This window comes from Myotis brandtii, unplaced genomic scaffold (genome assembly GCF_000412655.1).
Source record: "Myotis brandtii unplaced genomic scaffold, ASM41265v1 scaffold7, whole genome shotgun sequence".
Lineage (NCBI taxonomy): Eukaryota > Metazoa > Chordata > Mammalia > Chiroptera > Vespertilionidae > Myotis > Myotis brandtii.
Window position 1 is genome coordinate 1098113 of NW_005370740.1, and position 24722 is coordinate 1122834.

Below are 24722 nucleotides of genomic sequence, written 5' to 3' on the forward strand. Positions count from 1 at the left end.
GGCTAATATGCAAATCGACTGAAGGGTGGAACTACTGGTTGCTGTGACGCACACTGACCACCAGGGGGCAGACACTCAATGCAGGAACTGCCCCCTGGTGGTCAGTGAGCTCCCACGGGGGGAGCACCGCTCAGCCAGAAGCCCTGAGCCACACTTAAAGCTGGCGAGTGCAGCGGCGGTGGCAGGAGCCTCTCCCGCCTCCCCGGCAGTGCTAAGGATGTCTGTTGACTTAGGCCCACTCCCCATGGGTCAGTTGGACATCCCCTAAGGGCTCCTGGACTGCCAGAGGGCGCAGGCCGGGCTGAGGGACACCCCCGGGCCTCTAGTTTTCTGTACAATGGAAAAAACATACCTGAAGCTTATTTAGAATTAAATTAGGTAACCTAAGTTAAAATGACAAGAATAATGCCTAACACAAAATATGTATTGGATGAATGATGGCTCTTTATCACTTCCCTAGATTTCACAATGTGTGTGTGTGTGTGTGTGTGCGTGCGTGCCTGTGTGTGTTTTAAGGGAGATGAAAAACACATTTAAATTCTGATCCATTGATCTTGAAGTAGAAATTTCTAGTGGTGTGGTTTAAAGAGTGATGAGATAGAAATGTCTTTGAGGGATGCCTGCTAACTCTTCAAACTAGGCACACCCAAGTAGACATGACTATGAGGTTGACATCATAACTTTTGGTTTCCTGCTTTCCAAGTCCAGAATTCTGTTATTTTCGGACTCCATAAAGGCAGCTAGGTTCAAGTGGATAGTTTTGCCCTGGCACATTCATAAAATACTGATGTGTAAGCTGACACGCCAACTCGCCAACTGTAATAATTTACATATATCTCTTTGGAAAAGCTGCATGGAGAACCAGAGTCTAATAAGGAAGTTGTTTAAACTTAGAATCAAAGAGTGTCACTAGGATATTAGTGGTTTATAACATTATTGATCATAATTTACCTTTCAAACTAGCATAAAGAATATTAAAATCGTTGATAATCTAGCCTCTTAGAGGTAAGCAGGGAATTGTTGCAGATAACTCATTATTGGTAACATCTCCATCCAGATGTTACCTGTTTTTTTCTTTAAATAAAAAATAGAATCATCTTGTATAACTCTTAATAGCTTGCTTTTCAAATCTGTATCATATAACTCTTTCCATGTTAGTCAGTTGTGTTGGTTTCTGAACTGATGAATAATCTGAGCTATTCTAGGTTAGCTAGAGTGTGACCTCCCTGGGAGCCATGATGTTGCTTCGTGCTTCTTTGTATCAATGTACTTAGAACAGCATCTGGTTTATCATATATCTCAGAGAATGTGTTGAATGGAAGCACAGCAATAAACTGAAGCAAGCACATGAGCTAGTATCAGCCTCACGATGTGTAGATAACTTTTTTCTTTTCCACTCATTGTAGGACCTACTAAATGAAGCAAAACAGAGACTCGGCAAGGTGGTGAAAGATACAACTAGATACCAAGTGCTGCTGGATGGACTGGTCCTCCAGGTACCCTTATAGACCAGGTCTATTATAGTTGATAGCCATAGTTCTTAAAAAATTGACAAAATATATTAGAGGCCAGCTCTCTTTTTCTTTTTTTCTCATCTTAGCTTCTTTCCTTCTGCTCTTTTCCTTTTCTAATAGAGAAATGTATACTGCATGAGAAGACAGTAATGTCTGTCAGGTTGAGTAAGACTTCCAGGTTTACCATTCTTTTATATTATTAATTTTTTACATAACTCAAGGGTCAGATTTGCTTGCAACCTTCAGCTTTAACTTCTTTTTTTGAAAATATATTTTTATTGATTTCAGAGAGGAAGGGAGAGGGAGAGAGAGAGAGAAACATCAATAATGAGAGAGTATTATTGATTGGTTGCCTCCTGCATGCCCCACATTGGGATCCAGCCCGCAATGGGGGCATGTGCCTGAGCGGGAATCGAACTGTAATCTCCTGGTTCATAGGTTGACGCTCAGCCATTGAGCCATGCTGGCTGGGTTTCAGCTTTAACTTTTAAAACTTAAATTAGTTTTCCTAATTTGATTTTACCACTAATACTTGCTTTTGATATTGAGGTTCAGACCAAAGGCTGTATACATTTTAACTCTATACTCCTTGGCTGTGAATCCTTATTTTACTTATGCTAATTACAATAATATTTGTCTTCAACTTAGCTGATGTAAGATAAGACTCCCATATAAATTTTGTTTCTACCACCTGAACAGTGGGTATATTTATTTGGTTTGTGATATCAAGATCGTGTTTCCTTGTTCTTGTATTATGCGCTGTCTTTTAAGGAAATTTACAAGGGAACTTTTTTTCAAAACTAGATGGAAGAATCATAAAAACATTCTATTTATTCCTTAATAATTGCATCTGATTGTGTCATAGGGTTTGTACCAGTTATTGGAGCCCCGGATGATTGTTTGTTGCCGGAAACAGGATTTCCCTCTGGTAAAGGTAAAGATTAGAGAAAGAGACCTCTTTTTTTTAAAGATAAGAAACTTAGGGATGAAATGCACCCCTAAGTTTCTGTGTGTCTGACCTTTAGATGACAGCTCAACCATGGAGATTAGAGTTTTAACACAATGTAAATATTCATTTAAGTGACCTCAGCTTCTCATTTCTTAAAGAGGTCACGTTGCCATTTGAATTAGTACCCTCCCCCCTTTCTGGAGACTTCAGAATACAGTAATCTTCTGAAAATGCAACAATAGAGGCAGCACCTAGTAGAATTGAGCAAACATAGTTAACACTATCTTAAAGTGGCAAACTGCTCTCAGACCAGCAAGGCTTGGCTCTAACCTAATACATTCCTGTACCTAGAGAAAGAAGGTGGCTGCCAGAAAAGAGGTTGATCAGCAGTGTAAACATAGCTGTAGTCCCCGGGCAAATATTAAGGTGCTCTTCCATGCCCTTTCCAAGTGAGAAGGTTCCCTGGTCTGAAGGGTGTGACCTGCTGGCCCCATGACATGTACCAAGGTTGTAGTAGTAGGTTGACACTCTGTGCTGAAGGAGCCTGTGGCTGGTAAACCACAAGTCATAGAATGTACTCCCCTAGCTATGATCCTGTGCTATCAAATTGCTCTTCAGATTAAAATTCTTCAATATAGCTTGATTTCACTTAGTCCCTTAGCGATCATATTTATAATACATGATATATTTTCATTCTTACTATAATTTGTCTCTCCAAATAACTTTTCTCCTAGGGAAGAAAATGTACCAGCCAGATTACATAGTGTTCATTCCCCTTAGTCTCCATGATAAATTAATAAATTGTGGTTCTAGTTTATAAACCATGTCAGTAACTTGGATCCATGTTGTGCTAACAGCCTTGTTTATGAACTTCTACAACAGAGAGGAAAACTCATCAAAATTCACCAGGGTGATAATCTTGCTATGGAAGCAGGTCCAACTGCCAACTGGCCATTTCTAGATGACACAATGATAATGCTAGGTGTTAAGCAAATTTCTTCTTGAAACTAAATAAAGTGTTAACATCCAGTGTCATGAGTATTTCTCCAAAGTGGTGCTACATTAGATTTGAGAAGCAGGGAAGAGTAGAATATATGCATAAATTTGCTCAACTGGTAATATTGTCAGAGAAAAATATTAAAGTTCCTTCAAAGAAAATGTCATTTACATTTGTAGAGTGTGTACAGTATTGCTCAAAGGACTTTCCACTAATTACGTGTTATCACACTAATTGCAGTATAGTAGTTAAAAATTCATTTTCATCTGTTTTTTTCCCCAGTGAGCTCCTTTCTTTATAAAATTGGTAAAAAGTACATAACAAAAAGCTAACCATTTTAAATGTACAGTTGCTTTAATTACAGTAAGTACATGAATTGTTGTGCAACCATCTTTTACTTATTTGGATGTACCCAGATGTAGAATTGTTGGATCATATAGTAACCACTATCCATCTTTACAACATTTCATCTTCCCGAACTAAAACTCTGTCCCCATTAAACAATAACTCCCTATTCCCCTCATCCTCAGCCCCTAGCAACCACCATTTTGCTTTCTGTCTCTGTGAATTTAACTATTGTAGGTACCTCATATAAGTAGAATCGTATAGTATTTTTCCTGCTGTGTCTTAGTTCACTTTGACAAGGTTCATCTTATATTGTAGCATGAGTCAGAATTCCCTTCCTTTTTAAGGCTGAATTGTATGTGCACACCACATTTTGTTTATCTGGTCATCTGTCAATAGACACTTGGGTTGTTTCTCGCTGTTGGCTATTGTGAATAGTGCTGCTATGCACATTGGTGTACAAATATCTGTTTAAATCTCTGCTTTTACTTATTTGATGTACCTAGATGTAAAATTGTTGGATCATATAGTAACTCTATGTTAAATTTTTTAAGGAATTAACACACTGTTTTCTATAGCGGCTGTACTGTTTTACATTCCATTCGTAAATCATCTATTCTCTTACCTGAAATATATAGCTGCTTGTATTGTTTGTGGATTTTTATTTTTATTTTTTTGGGGAAAAAGTTTCTGCTAAAACCTGTCATTTTCTGCTTTTCCAGGCTGCAGTGCAAAAAGCAATCCCTATGTACAAAATCGCCACCAATAAAGATGTTGATGTCCAAATTGATCAGGAGGTCTACCTACCTGAGGAGATGTAAGGAGTATTTCTGCTTTTAACATCTGGCTTTCTTTCACTGGGAGAATGGCCTTTATACTAGGCCTGTTGTAAAGGGAGTTTTCTCCAAGGCACTCTTTGCCTTAAGGATAGAAGTGTGGCTGTTTTTTTCTATTAGTACTCTGTTGTGGTTCTTCCTTATTAGCCAGGTAGACAATGACTGGGAGGGAGGATGAAGTAATAAGGTCACCGTCCATTAAAATTTCCCAAAGAAATTTTGCAAAACCTTACCCAGCCTTTGTGTCATAGCCTGCTTATTTAAGAAATATTTGATAAAAGTAAAATTTTGGTATAGCAAAAGAATTTCACTCCCTGAGGCTCCATGTAATAGAACCACACCTTTTGCCTTATGCCTGTTAAGTGCTGAGAAACTGAGGAATGGAATGATAAAAGGCTAGAAGCAGGACTTTCTAAGAGGGAGTTTGGTACAAGGTTAACAATGGTATCTTTTATCTGACACACAGCTTTGCCTTATCAGTACCCCTGGTAATTAGTAGAATAGGGCCTCGAGGACTTGGTAAATGACATTTATTAACACCCATACCTTAAATCCTAAGAAGCTTTTTAAATTTATTCAAGCTTACTGCTTATGTTTATTGGCCCCTTGCAGTGTTTATTTATTTAAAATACTAGAGGCCAGGTGCATGGATTCATGCACCAGTGGGGTCCGTCGGCCTGGCCTGCGCCCTCTCAGTATCTGGGACCACTTGGGGGATGTCAGATAGCCGGTTTTGGCTCGATCCTCACAGGCCCGATCCAGACAAGAGGGAGCCCAGTCCCTGCAGGCCCGATCCAGACAGGAGGAGCCCTATCACGTGCATTGAGCGTCTGTCCCCTGGTGGTCAGTGCTTGTCATAGCAACCAGTCAACCAGTCATTCAGTTGCTTAGGCTTTTATAGATAGATAGATAGATAGATAGATAGATAGATAGATAGATAACTAGTGGCCTGGTGCATTAAATTTGTGCATGAGGGGGGTGTCCCTCAGCCCGGCCTGCACCCTCTCCAATCTGGGACCCCTCAGGGGATGTCCGACTGCTGGTTTAGGCCCGATCCCTGTGGACATCCTTCTCACAATCCAGGAACGCTGACTCCTAACCGCTCACCTGCCTGCCTGCCTGATCACCCCTAACCACTCTGCCTGCCGGCCTGCTCTCCCCCAACTGCCCCCCCTCCCCGCCCCTGCCGCCAGCCTGATCACCCCCAACTGCCCTCCCCTCCTGATCTGATCGCCCCTAACCGCCTCTGCCTCGGCCCCGCCACCATGGCTTTGTCTGGAAGGACGTCTGGAAGGTCTCCCGGAAGGTCTCCTGGTCTAATTAGCATAGTACCCTTTTATCAGTATAGATTTTTACTGATTTCAGAGAGGGAAAGAGAGATAGAAACTTCAGTGATAAGAAAGAATCATGATTGGCTGCCTCCTGCATGCCCCACACTGGAGATCGAGCCCACATCCTGAGCATGTGCTCCAACTAGAAATCAAACCCTGACCTACTGGTTCATAATGGTCAACCACTGAGCCATACCGGCCTGGCCCCTTGTAGTATTTAGACATCCCATACCCCAAAACTTTCCTATCTTCCTGAAATCTATAAAAATTATTTCCCCTGTTCTTTGTAGAGCTGGTGGAGTTGAGATCTATAATGGGGATCGTAAAATAAAAGTTTCCAATACCCTAGAAAGCCGACTGGATCTCATAGCTCAGCAGGTGAGTGTGGGAATACTTTTGTTAGTTGGTCTGTTACTTTGAAGTGATACAGAGAACACATCCATTCACTGGTGTTTGGGATTTGTTGCTGTATCCATATTTTTTGACATTTTCTTAAAAGGTATGGGATTAAGCATTTAGTGGCATTGACTGAGTCAGTACCATTTATATGAGGGGGATTTGGAGTCAGAAAAAGGGTTTTGTTTACATTTACAGTAATAATGTATACATTTACTGCAAGTGGAGATGCTGACCAAAGTTCTTTCTCCAGCAAGAATTATGGCAACTAAAGTAAATACTTGTTTAAAAAAATTACCGTGGGCTGTTGGCTCTTCAAATATTCCCATGTTTGCACAAATAAATTATTTGGCAGGAAATTTCAATTATTTCAACGTGCTGGGCATCTCCCAGTAGTGGTGGTCTACTGCTAACTTGTCTTATAGCTAAGCACTTTGATGTTGAGTATATCATCTTCTTGTAACTTAAACCATACAGCTTTGTTACCCAATAGAGTAGCCACTCACTACAAATGGATATTTAAATTAAGTAAAATTAAAAATTCAGTTCCTTATATGCACTAGCCACATTTCAAATGCACAGCAACTACATGTGGCTAGTGGCTACTCTGTTGAACACACAGCCTTAGAAGTTTGAGGTTAAATCCTAAGGATTTTCACTTGCAATAACAAGTACCTCAGCACAGCTTGCATTGTATGTTTTCTGCTTGATACATAGACAGTCAATAAATACTTTTTGAAATAAAGAATGTAGGTGATACACAATATTATGATGAGATACAACTGTTAACAGGCTCTTCTTCCATCACAACATAACAGAAGCCTTAGACAGTAATGCCTTGAGTTTTTTGTTTTGTTTTTAATGTTTTTATTGATTTTAGAGAGAAAGAAAGGGGGGGAGGTGAGAGAGAGAGAGAGAGAGAGAGATATCAGTAGCTTCCTGCACTCACCCTAACCAAGGATTGAACCCACAACCTGGGTATGTGCTGTGACCGGGAATTGAACTTGCTACCTTTGGTGCACAGGATGATGCTCAACCAATTGAGTGACACCAGCCAGGCCATGTTTAGTTTCTTAGTTTTTTTCTTCTTCTTCTTTGTCTCCTTTAAAGCAGTTAGTCTTAACCCAAAATTTTTTATTGGTTAAGTTTCTCATCGAGGATTCTATGATAGTGCTTTGGATAAGTAAAGGACAGATTTGATGCTTTTAGCTTTGTGATTTCCTTCCCAGCCATTTAGGGGTTCATGACTTGCCATCTCTGTTAAGATCTACAGTTCTTCATAAATGATGATGGTAGGAGACTTGACTTTGGGTGGTGAACACACAGTACAATATACAGATAATATATCATAGAATTGTGTACCTAAAACCTATATAATTTTATTAACCAATGGCACCTCAATAAGTTCATTAAAAATTTAAAAAGATGTGCAGTTCTTCTCAAGTTCTCCAGTTGACAAAACACTTATTTATTAAAGATCTCATTTCTTTACAGATGATGCCAGAAGTGCGAGGAGCCTTGTTTGGTGCAAATGCCAACAGGAAGTTTTTGGACTAAGCCTTTGGGAGGTGGAATTCATGCACTACTATGATGTAGAAGTTTCTAATATTTGAAGAAACAAGATGATCTATGTAGCTTCCTTTTTGCTATTCTAATACTCTGTATTTACTCGTGGATATCTTTCTATACTAATGCCCTTAGCCTAATTGTTAACAATGGGAGAAAGTTTCCTTTAATATGATCAGGAAACCTACTTCTAGCTTATCTAAAAGTAACACAACTTTCAGTTGGTTCTGCAGCATGAAGGTGAAGAAATCAGGTAGTTGTTGCATGGACTTTACCCAAACTTGTGTTCTTCCTCTGCTTCTAGTTATCTAGTCTAGAGGTTATGTGTATGGTGTGCTCTGCTGGTAAGTCTCTGCTCTTTAGGCTTAACATACATGTGGGGCATGCATTCCTTCCAGCAGTAGTAGCTTCACTGTCACCTGTTTGGGCTTAGAAATGCTCCTTATCTGTAAATGTGATTTAAAATCTAAGCCATGATGCTTTATTTATTAAAACAAAACATTTAAGTGAATTTAATTGTAGTTTATTATGCAAGACACTCTAAGTGTGTGATTTGAGAGAGTAAAATTCTTAGTGTGGTTATCTAAAAAAGACACCATTATCCAAATTTCGGTAGCATTTGCTGGTTGACATCTGTTGGTACTTGAAACCATTAACCCTCCCTGGGTCCTCTGGCACTTTCTGCTCATTTTTACCAGATCCTCACTCAGAAGTGTTCCTTTTATGTTCCTTTCAGCCCCTTATAGTCTTCCACACTTACACATAAGGTGTTCAGTATTATCTGTCCTCTTAGAGGGCTTGACAGCTTTATTGAGGAAATAGTTTTACTAGCTTTGGCAGTGTCAGAAAAGAAACTAAGGTGTGTGGGGGTTTTTTTGCAAGGGGAGGGGGCGCGTTTAACTGTGTGTTAAGCCTAAACACTTTTCTTCCTCCCACTCATTTTCATGCCAGTTTTGAATTGGACACAGAAAGGTAGAAGACAGACTATTCTTCGCAGCCTGTCTGCTTCCTTTGCTAATTATAAGACGAGATTATAACTAGTTCAACTTTATTTCAGACAGTGTTCCATGGACATCCTATATAATAAAAGCCTAGTGTGCTAAGTGTCCAGTTGTCCGGTCATCCATTCAACCAATCAAAGCGTAATATGCTAATGATATGCTAAGGCTGCTCAGTCGCTCACTATGATGTGCACTGACCACCAGGGGCAGACACTCAGACCGGTAGGTTAGCTTGCTGCTGGGGTCTGGCTGATCGGGACTGAGTGAGATGGACCAGACACACCCTGGAGCCCTCTCGCAGTCCCTCCCAGGCTGGTCAACCTCCCGCGTCCCTCTCTGGCCCCGATCATGCACCGGTGGGGTCCCTTGGCCTGGCCTGCGCCCTCTCACAATCCGGGACCTCTTGGGGGATGTCGGAGAGCTGGTTTCGGCCTGATCCCGCAGGCCAGGCAGAGGGACCCCCACTGGTGCACGAATTCATGCCCCGAGCCTCCAGTTGGTCTTTAAGAGCCTGTTTTTCAGAAGGAGGAAATGGGGCAGGATGGCTGCCCTGACTTTGGCCTGGCTGCTTGGTTTTAGTTGGCCTTATCCCTCAGCCACCCATAATTTGAAAGGATTTGGATGGTTTTAAACTAGGTGCTGACTTTGAGGACTTATATGGTCCCCTTGAACTTTTGATTCTCTTTTTGCCCAAAATGAATGCTAGGACTAACCGTAAGTTATTTAGCTCAGAATAACAAAACTAAATCCTCCAAATGACTCAAGTATACTGAGCTTGAGGTGTGAAATAGAAATGTAAAATGTAGAAACAACCCTTCTATCTTTACTGTCTGTTAAGGTCCTACAGTCAATACAACCAAAGCATGTACTACTTCTGTTGAAAGGTAGTTGGTTAGGGGCTTCTGAGGCAGAATAGAGCTGTAGCCACCTTGCTTATTAGAATAAGGTTGTTTCTTCTGAGACTTAGGTGGTACTACAAGTTAGAGGACAAAATACATGGAGGGTAGAGAGATGGAAGCCAGTGAAGGGACCTGAATTCCAGCTATATTTATTCAAAACACTTTAAGATATGTTCTCCAATACCAATGAAGTAGACACCTTGGGCAATCCCAAAGAGAGGGGCTATGACAAGGGCCCGGCAGCCTGCTCCTTTCATGAAGGCAGATGGTCCCTCCTGAATCCAGAGTTTCCTAGGGAGAAAGAAGAGCCCTGTGAGCTGAATGAGCAGAAGCACACCAAGCAGCGCTCAGTGCCATCCTCTCCTCCGACGTTTGTACATCTTTTCTTTGAAAGCACATGTCACTTTCTACAGGAATGTGGGAGCCATGCCTCCCCCATTATGTGTATGCAGTTTGGTTACTAAGCAGTTGGGTCCAGTCCATGAAAAATTGGCTCAATTGGCTAGACTTTGGGAGAAAGATGCTGTAGGGATGCAAAGAAGAAAGCTCCAAGTACAACCTGCTTTTGTTGAGAGGTAAGGGAAAGCAACAGAATTCAAAGAAATAAAGACCTCAGTGTAGTATAGTGATAAAATTGTTCCGTAGTTTGAGTCTAGGTGCACACCAACATAGAGGGAACTGTCCCAGCCACATCTGTAAAGGGATACAGGGCTCTCACCTGGCACAGTCAGTGATCCCACTGTAGTTGTCCTCAACCAGACCTTTCTTGAGGGTTTGGATTCGAGTTTTCAAAACTAAAACAAATGTTAAAATTAGGAGGGAACATTTTGCTTTTGGTGTTCTCTTCTTAACATTAAATGGTCAGGTTTCCTTTTATAGCCAGCATACATAAAACTGAATCCTGAGGCTATCTCTACCATTGTGGGATATGTAATTGAAGGAATTAGAAACTACACGATCCCTTAGTTCACTCATGCTATGGAAAGATCCACCTGTGTTAGAGGAGCTGACTGTTGTCTAAAGATAGAGGAAGCATTGTCTCATAGTGTGTAGCTCCTGCCTTTAGCCTTCAGTTTTAAAGTATCAGCAACATTTATAGCTGATGCTCACAACTCTATTGGGGGACAAAAAGCTAGTGAAATCAGTACCTAGAAAGTAAGGGTATTTGTCAGTGATAAGAACTAGACCCCACGTTCTGTGGGTGGACCTGACAGTGGCCACAGGTTATGACCCAAGAGTTTTTAGGTTGGAGCTGTTTTGTCTCTATCCTAAAAGTGCAGTATTACTACTTATCCTATAAATGACTCTACAGGTAACTAATTTGTAAAGCAAGTCAACACTAGAGGCACTTACCATCCAGAGGTGTTACTATGACAGCCGCTATGGAACCTGCAACACAGCCTGACATAAAGGAATGAACAAAGGAAGCCTTCCCAGTAAGTTCGTTGAAACCAAGGTTGTTGAGGTTGGCAAACAGAGGGAAGTAGATGATGGAGAAGGGAATATCTCTGCAGGAGAGGAAGAAAAACACTGAGCTTCTTGCCCTCCTGGGGCTTCTACCCAAGATCATACAGTGAGCCTGTGACCTCAAGATAGGTCAGAGACAAGCCTACAATTCTGTATTCCTGCTCTGGCACCCATGATAATGTGGGGTGATAGCATAAGAGATCAGCTTGATTTGCCTTTCCCAACCATCCCAGTTCTTTCCTCTGCCCTCCCAGCACCTGCAGCTTAATGAGGAGCCAGATGCAGATTCAAAGACTGGTGGTGTGTTCCATAAAAGTGGGTAGGCAGGCTAAGGGAAGAGTTACTAAGCTGAGCAAGTGGCTGGTGAAGAGCTATAAGGTAAGTGTTGAGGGGATGGGCAGGAAGGTGAAGTTCATTTGTTGCCCAGAGACTAGAAAATTAACCCCTACACTGGCCAGGTAGCTCAGTTGGATAGACCATCATCCCAATATGCCAAGGCTGCGGGTGTTGTTTTTTTTAAATGTTTTTATTGATTTCAGAGAGGGAAAGGGAAACATCAATAATGAGAGAGAGAATCATTGATTGTCTGCCTCCTGCACACCCCGTACTGGGGATTGAGCCTGCAACCCAGACATGGGTCCTGACTAGGAATCGAAACCGTCACCTGGTTCATCGGTCAATGCTCAACTATTGAGCCACATTGGCCAGGCGAGGCTGCAGGGCACATATAAGAAGCAACCAATGAATTCATAAATAACAAATTGATGTTTCTCCCTGCCTCTCTAAAATCAATAAAAAAAAATTTTTTTAAATTGAACTCCCTCTTTAAAAAAAAATGTTGCGCCCCCCCCCCCCCGCCAGGTAGCTCAGTTGGATAGACCATCATCCCAATATGCCAAGGCTGCGGGTGTTGTTTTTTTTAAATGTTTTTATTGATTTCAGAGAGGGAAAGGGAAACATCAATAATGAGAGAGAGAATCATTGATTGTCTGCCTCCTGCACACCCCGTACTGGGGATTGAGCCTGCAACCCAGACATGGGTCCTGACTAGGAATCGAAACCGTCACCTGGTTCATCGGTCAATGCTCAACTATTGAGCCACATTGGCCAGGCGAGGCTGCAGGGCACATATAAGAAGCAACCAATGAATTCATAAATAACAAATTGATGTTTCTCCCTGCCTCTCTAAAATCAATAAAAAAAAATTTTTTTAAATTGAACTCCCTCTTTAAAAAAAAATGTTGCGCCCCCCCCCCCCCCAGTAGCACAGTAAAATGGGATATATACACTCATTTACTTATAGATGACCCACAGTCCTGTGTATACAGTACATTCTAGGTGCCTTTGGGCCACAGAACACCCTATAGTCATGTGGGCCTGGCCACTGAAGAAGGGTCCTAAAAGTAGTCTTTCAGATACCCAGTCTGTAATCCTGCCCAATTGTGGACAAAATATGAAGCATAGAGATATTTGAAAACAGGCAGGTTGGGGTAGCAATCCCTCTGGTCCTCTTCCGCTCCCTATTCACTTGGGGCCCTCTGTCCCAAGTTTGGGAAGAAAGTCTTACCTGAGAAGAGTGGCACCCAAACCCTTATAGAGACCAGCCAGGCCCTGGGTTCGAAGCAGCTCCCAAGCAATGACAGTGGCAGATGGACACTTGTGTGTGGAAGCTGATCCAATGGTGTAGGACCTAGAGGAAGGTGCTGAGGCCGAACCATGGTGATGGACTGCCGAAAGGGAAAGGACAGACTTTCCATCACAAACTAGGCCCCAACAGGCGCTGCAAAACACTTGCAAGAGTATGGCTCCCAATTCCGCAGTTCTTCATTCTCCTGTGTTTTTAATTTGTCTTTCATTTCTAAACCATCTCTGAACCTATTTACATAGTTTCATCCTGTTGGGTCTTTGGGATGTAGGAATCCCATATGTCTTCTGCCTGATGTAAAGCAGCAAATGCTTTTTGTTTAAAAGTTCTCCTTCAATCCCAGCCCATGTGCTCTGTGGTTAGAGCATCGGCCTGCGCACCAGAGGGTCGAGGATTTGATTACTGGTCAAGGCCATGTACCTGCCCACAGTGAGGGAGCATGTAGGAGGCAACCAATCAATGTGATATTTCTCTCTCTTTCTCTTCTATCTCCCCCGCCCCCCACTCTCTAAAAATCAATGGTAAAAAATATCCTCACTCCTTGGATGAGGATTTAAAGAAACACTATCTCCTTCAGTTGGTTGGAGCGTGATCCCATGCACCGAAAGATCACATCACAGATTCTATTCCTGGTCAGAAAACATACCCAGGTTGTGGGTTCAATCCCCAGTTGGGGTGCATGCAGGAGGCAACCCATTAATGTTTCTCTCTTCCTCTCCCTCTCTCTCAAAAATACAACAGGGGAAAAAAAAATCAGACTTCAACAGAGCCTCCTCTCTCTACCATTCTAAGATTAGGTGATCATGTCCTTTTTATTCCCTGCATCATTTTATAGAATTTTATTTTTGAGATGTCAACCCATTTTAGTTGAATAATTCAGAGCTCATAATACAATGAGTTAAACATCTAATAAATAGAATGGAATTCTTTTTTTTCCTGAGCATATTAAATACAAGCATTTCAAATGTGGTTGAGTCCCATTAATAACCACAAGATTCAATGCACTGAAATTGTGTGAATATTGATTCTCAGTGTGTGAGAAGCTTTGCATAGATGATAAGTTCTTGCTGAAAGAAAGCAATTTAATGTCCCAGTTTTGTTTGATATCCATCAGGGCAGCATTTCATACTAAGAAGCTAATGACAGCATATTGTCTTATGCTAATAATCTAGGGCTGTAGGCCTCAGACAGTTCTAATCAATGAACATTATTTTCCCCATGTCTCCTTTAGGTGCACATAATTATTTCACCCATATCCTAGCTTTCTCTTCTTTTAAAATGTTTTAGGAATACTAAAACTTCTTATCCAAGTTGAAAAACAAAACATTACAAAGCTTTTTACTCTGCAAAGCAAAACAGTGAGGGCTTTCCAGTGCCTGAACTGTATTCTTTCTGCAGTTTTATTTGCTTTAGACTGGACTGATCCACCTGAAAAGCACAGCACGTGTACACCGTTGGATTGAGGAGGGAAAGGGAATACACATTTATTGAAGACCTGGCACATGACATGTTGGCTTATTAAATTCAGACATTGTGGTTTAGCTCTGAGGAGAAACCCTCTGTCCCACCCCACCAGGGTTAGCCTCCTATTAGACGGCCAATCATTGCTTTTAATATATGCTTTGGTACCTATTCCACTCTAACTTTTTGAGAGGACCAGGATTTAGCAAAAGGCCAAACTTCTCTTCCAGAGAAAACCAAAAGGATAGAGATGGTTCTTTTTATGCATTCCCACCAAAGCCCCACTTCTAAAGCATAATATAATAGAACTTCTATTTACTGAAGTGTTCATGAGCAAGCCATTGACCACTTTCTTAAGATACTTAGGAAATCAAGCCTAAATGTTAAGGCAATAAGATAGAGGTATTAGGGTGAGACCTCTGTCCTTCCCGAATCAATATTCTCATTTCTGCTCTTTGTTCTAGAGCTGGAAGTGTTAAAATCTAGAATGGTAACCATAAAATAAAAACTTCTACTAACCTAGAAATCTGATTGGGTCACACAGACTAGCAAATGAGTGCAGATGTGTAAAAATCTATTCTGATTATAGCCTTTATTGATTCCATGTGAAGTTGGGATAGGCCTCACCCAAGCGCCCAGCATCCTGCAGCTGAATCTTGAGCATTTCCATGGGACAGGTAACCACCACCTGGCACATTCCAGCTCCACATCCAGCTAGCATCTCCATCTTCAGATTCCGCTGCATCCTATGGGACCAGGAGTTGGCATCCTTCAGTCACAGGCCAGCCCTCCTATCCCACCCTGGCCATCTACTATCCCTTGGTGGTTGGGACTCTCCATGCATGATATTTAGCCTTTTTCCCACTGACTGCCACTCACCCAGCTGAGTAAATAATTACCTGGTGCTCAGGCTCAGTCTCCTTAAAGATATGACACTAATTTTAAAACAGACTGCCAGGGAGGTAGCACCTGCATAGAAGTTGAAACTAGTACAGTGGAAATGCCTATTGCAGGAACTTGATTGTTCCTGATCCCTTAAGCAATATTACTAAGGTGATGGGAGGCACAAGGAGAACTTAAAAATCATTAGCATAGCCCTGGCCAGGTAGCTCAGTTGGTGAGAGTGTTTTCCCCATACACCAGGTTGTGGGTTTAAACCTCAGTCAGGGCACATATAAGAAGCAACCAATGAATGCATAAATAAGTGGAACAACAAGTCAATGTTTTTTTTTTCTCTTCCTCTCCCCCTTTCTCTAAAAATAATTTTTTAAAGAAATTCATAAGCATGAGAAAGACAGAATAGAGAGCCCAGAATCAAGAGCCCCTGCATATACACTCAACTAATATCTGGCAAGGGAGCCAAGAACATTCAATGGAGAAAAGACAGTCTCTTCAATGAATGGTGCTGGGAGAGCTGGATATTCACATGTAAAAGAATGAAACAAGAGCCCTATCTTACAAAACACAAAATTTAATTTGAAATGGATTAAAGACTTAAATGTAAGACCTGAAGGAAAGAGGGAAAAAGCTCCTTGACATAGGTCAACCTAAAGCACAAGAAACAAAAGCAAAAATTAATAAATGGAACTATATCAAACTAAAAAGCTGCATAGCAAAGGAAATAGCAACAACATGAAAAACCAATCTATGGAACGGCAGGAAATATTTGCTAATCATATATCTGATAAGGGGTTAATATTCAAAATATTTAAAGAGGGTGGTTGAATAATTCAGAGCTCATAATACAATGAGTTAAATATCTAATAAATTGACAAACTCAATAACAAAAAAAACTCAATAACAAAAACACACACAAATAATCCAATTAGAAATGAGCAAAGGACCTGGATAGACATTTTTCCAAAGAATATATTTAAGTGGCCAGCAGGTATATGAAAAGATGTTCAACATCACTAATCATCAGAAAAATGTAAATTAAAGCCATAATGAGATCATCTCACACCTATTAGAATGTCATAACAAAGATGAGATGATAAATGTTGGTGAGATGTGGAGAAAAGGGAACCCTTGTGCACTCACTGTTGGTGGGATTGCCTGGTGAAGCCACTATGGAAAACAATATGGAGTTTCCTCAAAAAATTAAAAATAGAACTACCATATGATCCAGCAATCCCACTTCTAGGTATATATCCAAAGGGGACAAAATCACTGTTGAGACCTCTGTTCCCCCATGTTCATTGCAGCATTATTTACAACTAGAGGCCCGGTGCATGAAATTCATGCACGGCGTGGGGGTGTTCCCTCAGCCCAGCCTGCACCCTCTCCAATCCAGAACCCCTCGGGGATGTCCGACTACCTCTCGCAATCTGGGACCGCTGGCTCCTAACCGTTCACCTGCCTGCCTGCCTGATCGCCCCTAACCACCTCTGCCTGCCTGCCTGCCTGATTGCCCCTAACTGCTCCCCTACCAGCCTGATCTCCCCTAACTGCTCCCCTGCTGGCCTGATTGCCCCTAACCGCCTCTGCCTCACCCTGCACCCGAGACCCACCAGGATTCCCTCCGGCCAGTCGCAGGCACCTGGGACCCGGGCTTCCCTTCCTCTGGCCAGCCACAGTCACCCAGGACCTGGGCTGGCTTCTCCTGGGCCAGCCGCAGCCACAGAAGACCATGTGCAGGCAGTTTCACCCAGGCCACAGGCTCAGGCGCCGGTGCCCAGGACCATAGGGTGGGCGGCTTGTCCCTCTCCTGGGCGGCAGGTGCAGGTGCTGGCACCCAGGACCGCAGCGCAGGCAGCTTGTCCTCCCGGGCCACAGCCTTGGCTGCTGGCACCTGGGACTGCAGGGCAGGCGGCTTGTCCCTCTCTCAGGCCGCAGCCTGGCTGGTCCCCATTCCTCTCTCACAAGCTCATTTGTGCCTGGCTAGTCCTCATTCCTCTCTCCTCAGTGTTGAGTGTCTGAGCCGTTATGGCGTGACGGTGAGGGCATGACAACCATTTGCATATTAGCTATTTATTATATAGAATAGCCAAGACTTGGAAACGAACTCATAGCAAAAGAGATCAAATTTTTGGTTATGGCCGAAACCGGTTTGGCTCAGTGGATAGAGCGTCGGCCTGCGGACTGAAAGGTCCCGGGTTCGATTCCGGTCAAGGGCATGTACCTGGGTTGCGGGCACATCCCCGGTGGGAGGTGTGCAGGAGGCAGCTGATTGATGTTTCTAACTCTCTATCTCTCTTCTTTCCTCTCTGTAAAAAATCAATAAAATATATTTAAAAAAAAAAAAATTTTTGGTTATGAACGTGAGGGGAAAGGAATTGGATGAAGGTGATCAAAAGGCACAAACTTTCATTTATAATAAGTACTGGGGATGTAATGTACAACATGATGACTATAGTTAAACACTGCTCTATGGTTGCTAAGAAAGTAAATCCTACAAGTTCTCATCACAAGGGGGAAAAAAATTGTAACTTTATGAGGGGATAGATGTTAACATTGTAGTAATCATTTCATAATATATGTGTGTCAAATCATTATGCTGTACACTTTAAACTTATACAGTGTTGTATGCCAATTATATCTCAAAACTGAAAAAATATTCATCAGCTAGTTGATGTATATATATTCTATATGGTCTATCTCTTATCTATCTATCTGGAACTTCCAAATTACACCAGCTCATTCTCTCCCTTTACTTACCATCTGCTAAAACACACTAACCCTCAGCCATTTGTGTATACATATTTATAAAAATGCACACAAGTAAACTGAGGCAGAGTTGCAATCCTCTGCCTGCTATCTTCCAAAAAAAGTAGACATGCAGTGAAGGATTTCCATCTCCAGCCCCCACCTGGCCGTACCCATCTTCCATGAGCAACTGTCGGAAAAAGTCATTGGCTGCCAGCTTAATGGCTTTCTCTGGAGTGACCAAGGTGAGGTTCACTGCAGCTCCTGGAAGTAAACAACGAAGATGAAGAGGTAAGGCCATCTCTGATGTACCAGTGCCCGGAACATGCCATGTAGATGGTCTATCTGGAACTTCCAAATTACACCAGCTCATTCTCTCAGAAGTTGTTTCTGGAGTAAACAGGGTCTCTGGGGTCAAGGAGGGTTCATCTGCTTATCTTATTGAAATAAATTTCCTTTCATCTCCCTACTTCCACTATCCTCCCACCACATTTTCCTTTTTAAATGGACTCATTGGTGCAGTTATTAGGAAATCTATCCTTGCTAATGCTGCCTGTCTCTGATGCTAAATAAGCAGTTCCCCAAATTAATCCCCAATAAAAAGGCCCTGGGGGACAGGGATTGGTTTCAATTTCTGTGCTGTGTTTGCCAAGCCCACTGACAGCTCTGTGGGTCATAGAGGCTTTTTTACTTTGTTCCTAAGGGGTACTATCATATCAGTTCCTTCTCAACCCCAGCTTTGTATCCATTTTCCAAGGCATAATCATGGTTGTGCCACCTTGGATAGGGACACTGCAGGAAACAGGGACAGCACTGGCCGTTTCAAGGAAGAGCCACTCAGTAACTCCTTTCCAGGAACTCAAAACCCTTTCCATTCCTTCCTTGTCAGCCTCTACCTCTTCTGCTATTAGTGGTTGGATGCCTTGACAGCCTGAGAGAGGGGTGGGGCGGAGAAGGGGGTTTGGGGGTTCACTTACTTCCAACATCACACAGTGAGGCAGTGGTTGTGCCAGGATGGAACCTAGGGCTCCTGGGCTCCTCAGTGTATTCACTGGCATCCCCCAAACCTCACCATAACTACTGTGTCACCAAGGCACAAGAGGGCTTATGAAAAGCAATGTGGTCCAAAAGCACTTGGTAGCCCAGGCCCATCCTAGGAGTTCCCTGGGCAGAAAGAATGCTGCTTTCCAATGTCCTATAAATTCACAAAAATCTGACTCCCCTGTGCCATACCCTCTGTCCTCACTTGGCCTCACAAGCCAGGCCTCCCCCAGGATGCCTAGTGAGCATACCTCGGTACATGCCCAGAAAGCCCTCTACCCTTGCTGTCTTCATCAGGCAATCTATCCTAGAAGCAGAAGCCAGAAAGGGAAATTAGTAGTGAACAGGAGGCTGTACCACAACCCCCTTGCTTTCAACCAATGCTCTAATCCTGTTGGGCTCACCCCAGTTGACCACCTCCACCTCCCTCCCCCACACCCTAATCTTACTCCCTAAAGAGACTATGGAGAGTGAGGCCCCACATCCCTCCTCTGGGAGTCCCCTCTTCTTACCCCCTTCTTCACCAATACCTACATTCCTTTGTAGATATCTTTTCCATGTTGGTTCTGAAGTCGAGTCTTGGCCAAGTCAATGGGGAACACACAGGTCACCCCCAGGAGCCCTGCTATGCCTCCATTGATGAGTTTTGCTGTGACACTAGGCCATGGGAAGGAGGGAAGCACAGAGTGAGTGAGGGAGGCACAGGCATAGGAGCGTGGAAGGAGGCTGGCTGCGGAGAGCTACCCACAGCCCGGACTGGATGGGGAAATGGAGGGAGGCCAGCAGGAAAGCAGGGACAGAGCAGAGCAAGCATAGGAATGGCAGCTCCATTGACTTCAGCCCCACAGGCATCCGTAGACCCCTCTCCTCAGCTTTCCTGCCCCTACCCCAGCAACCCTTCTGCTCGACTTGTCATGCCTCCCTCACTTGGTCCAGTTCCAGAGATAGGTTAGGGGCCAGGACCCAGAGGGCCTGGCCACTTCCTTCAGGGGTACTACCCTCACCAGGACTGAAGGCTCTTGCCCTAACCCCACAGGGAGATGTTCATAAAGCTAGGAGACTGCCAGGGCTTCTGGGAAGGATGCCAGAGTGCCAACTCTGCCCCCTGGGGCTCCACTAGTGTGCAGGAGGTTCTTAGCTGGGCCTCAGAGTATCCCCTGCAGAGTTCCCACCCAAGGCCTGTTCTCTGGCTTATCCCCATCGGCAGGGCCACGTGTGGACACATTTTCAAACACACTGAACTTTTATTTCAGACTTAAGGTCATCAGAACTGATTTTGAATCCTGGCTATTCTGTTAGTTTAGCAAATTATCTCACTTCTCTGATCCTTTGTTTTCCCCTCTGTACAACTGGCTCATGCATTTGGTAACTGATAGCTATTATTAATAAGAGAACACACTTTTCTGACATGAGATTTCTAGTCAGCATGAGATAACCCAGGTTAATTGATATTATCTAGTCAAAAGTAAAGTCCCTCTCATCATTTTTTAAGTCTGAAAATAGAAAATGGAGCCTGGTAACATTTTCTTATCTTTCTGGCCAGAGGCAGATGTGAGCAAAACATTTGGCGGTAGATTACCTGGAAGTGGTAAGAGCAGATAATAGGTTTAAATTTTGCAGGCTGAAGAGATGCAGTTCAAAGAATTACAAATTATATTTAAATATACGTATCTATAAATAATTTTTTTGTATATAGGAAATGGGTCCCTTTTGCTGTTCCCCAGGACTCAGCTAATACTTTAGGAATATGGAAGGGAAGCGTAGTGATGTGTTATCCCCACAGCAGCTCTTTCCCTAATCCCAGCCCAGAGATGAGGGCTATATTAGCCAGAGTTTACCTCAAATCCTGCTTGGACATTCTTCAGGGGGCTGAGGACTCTGGTGGGTCCTGGAACAGAGGCTGCTTATTCACTCCTCAGGGCAGATGGTTGGCTGACGTGGAAGAAGTGGTGTCCGTATCCTTGACTCTAACTCGCCTTGGCAGAGGGTGGTGTTGGTGGAGAGAGCTAGAGCCACCTTTCCAGCAAGTCACAAGCTCCTCGGACTGCAGCTGCCTCCTCTATAAAGTGATCAGACTGACACTCACCTCATGTTTGAGAGCCACATCTGTGGTAGGAGGAACATTATTCATGTGTTAATACTGCCAAGTTAATCCCTTCCTACACCCTTTGAACTTTGGGGATTGAGGTCAGAAGAGGATGAGATAGAAGAATAATGGGCCCAAACCAAAGCTGGGGAGAGGAGTTCTGAGGGCATTTAGGAGAGATGCGTGGAGCAATGGTGAGGGAAGTTGATGGGATCTGAAACAGGCATTTTAAGGAGATTTGCTGTGGTTTTGGAATCCCTCTCATATGTCCAAGAACTACAATAAAACACTTGAGATGAAAAAACAAACAAACACCAAAAACACTTGAGATAGTGTGACGTTACACTTTGGCTCTTAAAATGTGTTTTCTGAACTTCCTGTGATCCTATTGAAAGACTGAGCTGCATTAAGACTATGGGTTTGTACTTGACATACATGGAAAGCACCATGGACAGTGCCAGGAAGTCAAAACTGCAGTTATAATAGTTGTTATAGCTCCTGAGGAGAGGTCCTGGTTCAAGCCAGAGAGACAGGGGATCCCTGAGTCCTGATGCTCTGGTGGAGGCTGGCTTGTGTTCTGAGCAATCTCTTCTCTCCAGGCTCCCTTCAAACTGTGTAAGCACTCCTTCCTCTTTCATGCTCCTCACTGTTCCCTAGGCTATCAGAAATTACCTGCCCTCTCCAGGTATTTTGTTTTGAGGGAGAAAAGACAGATCAGTTTTCCCCTGTTGTATATTGATCTACTCAGAAAAAAATTTGAGTGCCAGGCACTGACTATTCCAGGTCTGGGTATACAGAAGTGAACAAAAGACTAAATTTGTTGTTTTTAGGAACTTAAATTTTTGTTGTTAATCCTCACCACAGGATATTTTTTTCATTGCTTTTCAGAGAGTGGAAGGAAGGGAGAGAAAGAGAGAAACATTGATGTGAGAGACACATCAATTGGTTGCCTCCCAAATGTGCCCCAACCAGGGTGTGGGGTGTGAACCCACAACCCAAGTATATGCATGTCCTTGCCAGGGAATTGAACCCATGACCCTTTGGTGTGCGGGCAGACATTCTAACCACTGAGTAACACCGACCAGGGCAGGCACTTAAATTTGAAAAGAGAAGATAGACAATAAATGAAATAAATAAATCCTAAGGATGCCAGATAGTGATAAATACTCAAGAAAAAAAAATTCAGAAGGAAAGGAAGATAGAAAATGTCAGTGGAGTGGGGATGATGGTGGATTAACCAAGAAAGGATTCACTGAGGTGACTTGAGAATCCAAAGGGAGTAAGGGAGTGAGGGTCTGGGAGAAGAGCATTCAAGGCAAAGCAAAAGCCCAGAGAGCAGTGAGACAAGTGAACTGGAGGAACAACAGGGCCAGTGAAGAGTGAACATGGATGAATGTGGAGATAGTCATAGAGATAATGGGGTGAAGGCAAGGCCTCATAAGATCTTTAGCTTTTATTCTGAATAAAAAGAGAAACAGTGGGAGAGTTGTCAGTATAGAAGTAACAAGCTCTAGACAGGACCATTTGGCTGCTATGCTGAGACTAGACAACAGAGGATCAAAGATAAAGTCAGAAAAAACAATTAAATTATTGCAGTAATCTAGGCAAGAGGTGCTTGGTTGCCTGTTGGGGGTGTGGTAGGGGGTGGTGATGAGAAGTGGTTTAATAATGGATATATGTTGAAGGTTGATGGTTCAGCTGTGAGAGAGAAAATGAGTAGTTAAGGGGCCACCAAAGTTTTGAGTGAGAACTTGAAGAATGGGCTTATAACATGGTGTCTGGCACTAGAACATGTAAAGCTTGGATCTGTTGGAGAAAGAAGCAAAAAAGTGAAGCAAGCACATATGCAGGAGAAACAAAAGATGGAGATATTCCTAATGTTTAAATCCCTGCTTCCAGCTCGTTCCTGAATGCCAGTTGCATTCCTGTCCTCGAATTGAGTCCTGTCAATAAATTAGGTCATTATTGCTTAACTTGCTAGAATTTGGTTTCCCAATCAAAGAAGTCTTAATTATTCTTAATTAAATTAGCAAAGGAAGTGAGAATTTGCACACTATAGATCAAAATGGATGGAATGGGCTGAGAGAAAGTGGGGCATAGGCTTGAAGAACCCCCATGTTGTATTAATTAAGCTGGCAGGTCTTGTACCGTATCATCTGTCATCTCTTCAGGCTCCAACCAATTGCCTACAAAAGCTGGAGATTTAGGGGACTTAGTGGCAAAATGTCAGGAAATTAAAGTGTGTTGGCTGTTCTTTGAGACATTTAATAAATTGTTATGTTAGACACACTGTAATTCAAGGTAGTTGCCTCAAAAATTGATAGGAAACAACACAACATGTAAGAAACCCTTTCTGTCTGAAGTCGAAGATTCAAATAATTGAAAATCTTGCAGCCATATTTCCTATTTCTACAACTAAATTACTGTTTTCTAAATTGTGGTTCACTGGCTGTTGGAATAGAGGTATTTAAGAGAAACCAGAAAAATTAGGGACACCTCAACCCCTGGGTCACACCCTAGGTCCTCCACTAGGTAGGTGAGCAATGGCTGGTGGGGGGTATACATCCCAGGGCACCAGCCTCGCCATCCTGAGACTGTGCTTAGGCCCAGGCCTTGCAGTTCCCTTTAGCAGATTTAGTATTCAAAGATTATGACTTGACAAGATTTCTTGAACTGGTAATAAGGAAATACAGTCAACAAAGAGGAAACTGCCAGCCAGCCAAGATTTTGATTGATTGATTGATTGATTGATTTTAGAGAGAGAGAGAGGAAGGGAGATAGATGATAGATAGTTAGATAGATAGATAGATAGATAGATAATAGATAGATGATAGATAGATAGATAGATAGATAGATAGATAGATAGATAGATTTGTTATTCTACTTATTTATGCATTCATTGGTTGCTTGTTGTATGTGTCCTGACCAGAGATTGAACCTGCAAACATGGTGTATTGGGATGATGCTCCAACCGACTGAGCTACCTGGCCAGGGCAGCCAGCCAAGATTTTAAAGGAGTCATATCAACCATAAAAATCCCAAACTTGGCAACAGGGCCTGTAATTGCTCAATCCCTGAGGCAATATACAGGCCCTAGTGTTAGTCATTCTACAAATATTTTTTGAATGCCTATTTTTGCCAGCCATTCTAGGCAACAGGGATATAGCTGAGAACAAGGTCTTTGCCTTCACAGAGTTTAAATTCTACTGGTTCCATCACTAATAGGAATTGACTTCTAAAGTACACAGTCCATCCTCCCACCAGGCACTCCTCTACTGTTCTCTCATTATAAGTTCTGAGCCCTAGCTGGTTTGGCTCAGTGGTTAGAGTGTCAGCCTGCAGACTGAAGGGTCCCAAGTTTGATTCCTGTCAAGGGCACATGCCTGGGTTGCGGGCTCAGTCCCCAGTAGGGGATGTGCAGGAGGCAGCCAATTAATGATTCTCTCTCATCATTGATTTTTCTATATATATATATACTAGAGGCCCAGTGCACAAAAATTTGTGCACTCGGGGGGGGGGGAGGGGGGTCCCTCAGCCCGGCCT

The 24722-nt window shown here is 42.8% G+C and overlaps 2 protein-coding genes across 7 annotated transcripts in view; one reads left to right on the plus strand and one right to left on the minus strand.

The window, feature by feature from the left end:
• ATP6V1E1 (ATPase, H+ transporting, lysosomal 31kDa, V1 subunit E1) overlaps positions 1-9040 on the plus strand; it is a 56723-nt gene extending 47683 nt beyond the window's left edge. Inside the window, exons 5-9 of one of the 2 annotated variants that reach the window (XM_005882195.2) lie at positions 1407-1496; positions 2380-2448; positions 4528-4622; positions 6263-6350; positions 7863-9040. In XM_005882195.2, the coding sequence (XP_005882257.1) occupies positions 1407-1496; positions 2380-2448; positions 4528-4622; positions 6263-6350; positions 7863-7925 (405 nt within the window). In that variant the 3' untranslated portion in view covers positions 7926-9040. The remainder of the gene's footprint in view (positions 1-1406; positions 1497-2379; positions 2449-4527; positions 4623-6262; positions 6351-7862) is intronic. The other variant, XM_014529924.1, reaches the window with a different exon arrangement.
• Positions 9041-9353: 313 nt separating this feature from the next.
• SLC25A18 (solute carrier family 25 (glutamate carrier), member 18) overlaps positions 9354-24722 on the minus strand; it is a 35536-nt gene continuing 20167 nt past the window's right edge. For 3 of the 5 annotated variants that reach the window (XM_014529925.1, XM_014529926.1, XM_014529927.1), the window contains 9 exons: positions 20932-21199; positions 19628-19750; positions 19345-19400; positions 18226-18316; positions 15035-15153; positions 12869-13028; positions 11188-11342; positions 10553-10628; positions 9354-10125 (listed from right to left, as the gene is read on the minus strand). In XM_014529925.1, the coding sequence (XP_014385411.1) occupies positions 9984-10125; positions 10553-10628; positions 11188-11342; positions 12869-13028; positions 15035-15153; positions 18226-18316; positions 19345-19400; positions 19628-19750; positions 20932-20951 (942 nt within the window). In that variant the 5' untranslated portion in view covers positions 20952-21199 and the 3' untranslated portion in view covers positions 9354-9983. The remainder of the gene's footprint in view (positions 10126-10552; positions 10629-11187; positions 11343-12868; positions 13029-15034; positions 15154-18225; positions 18317-19344; positions 19401-19627; positions 19751-20931; positions 21200-24722) is intronic. The other 2 variants (XM_005882197.2, XM_005882196.2) reach the window with 1 other exon arrangement.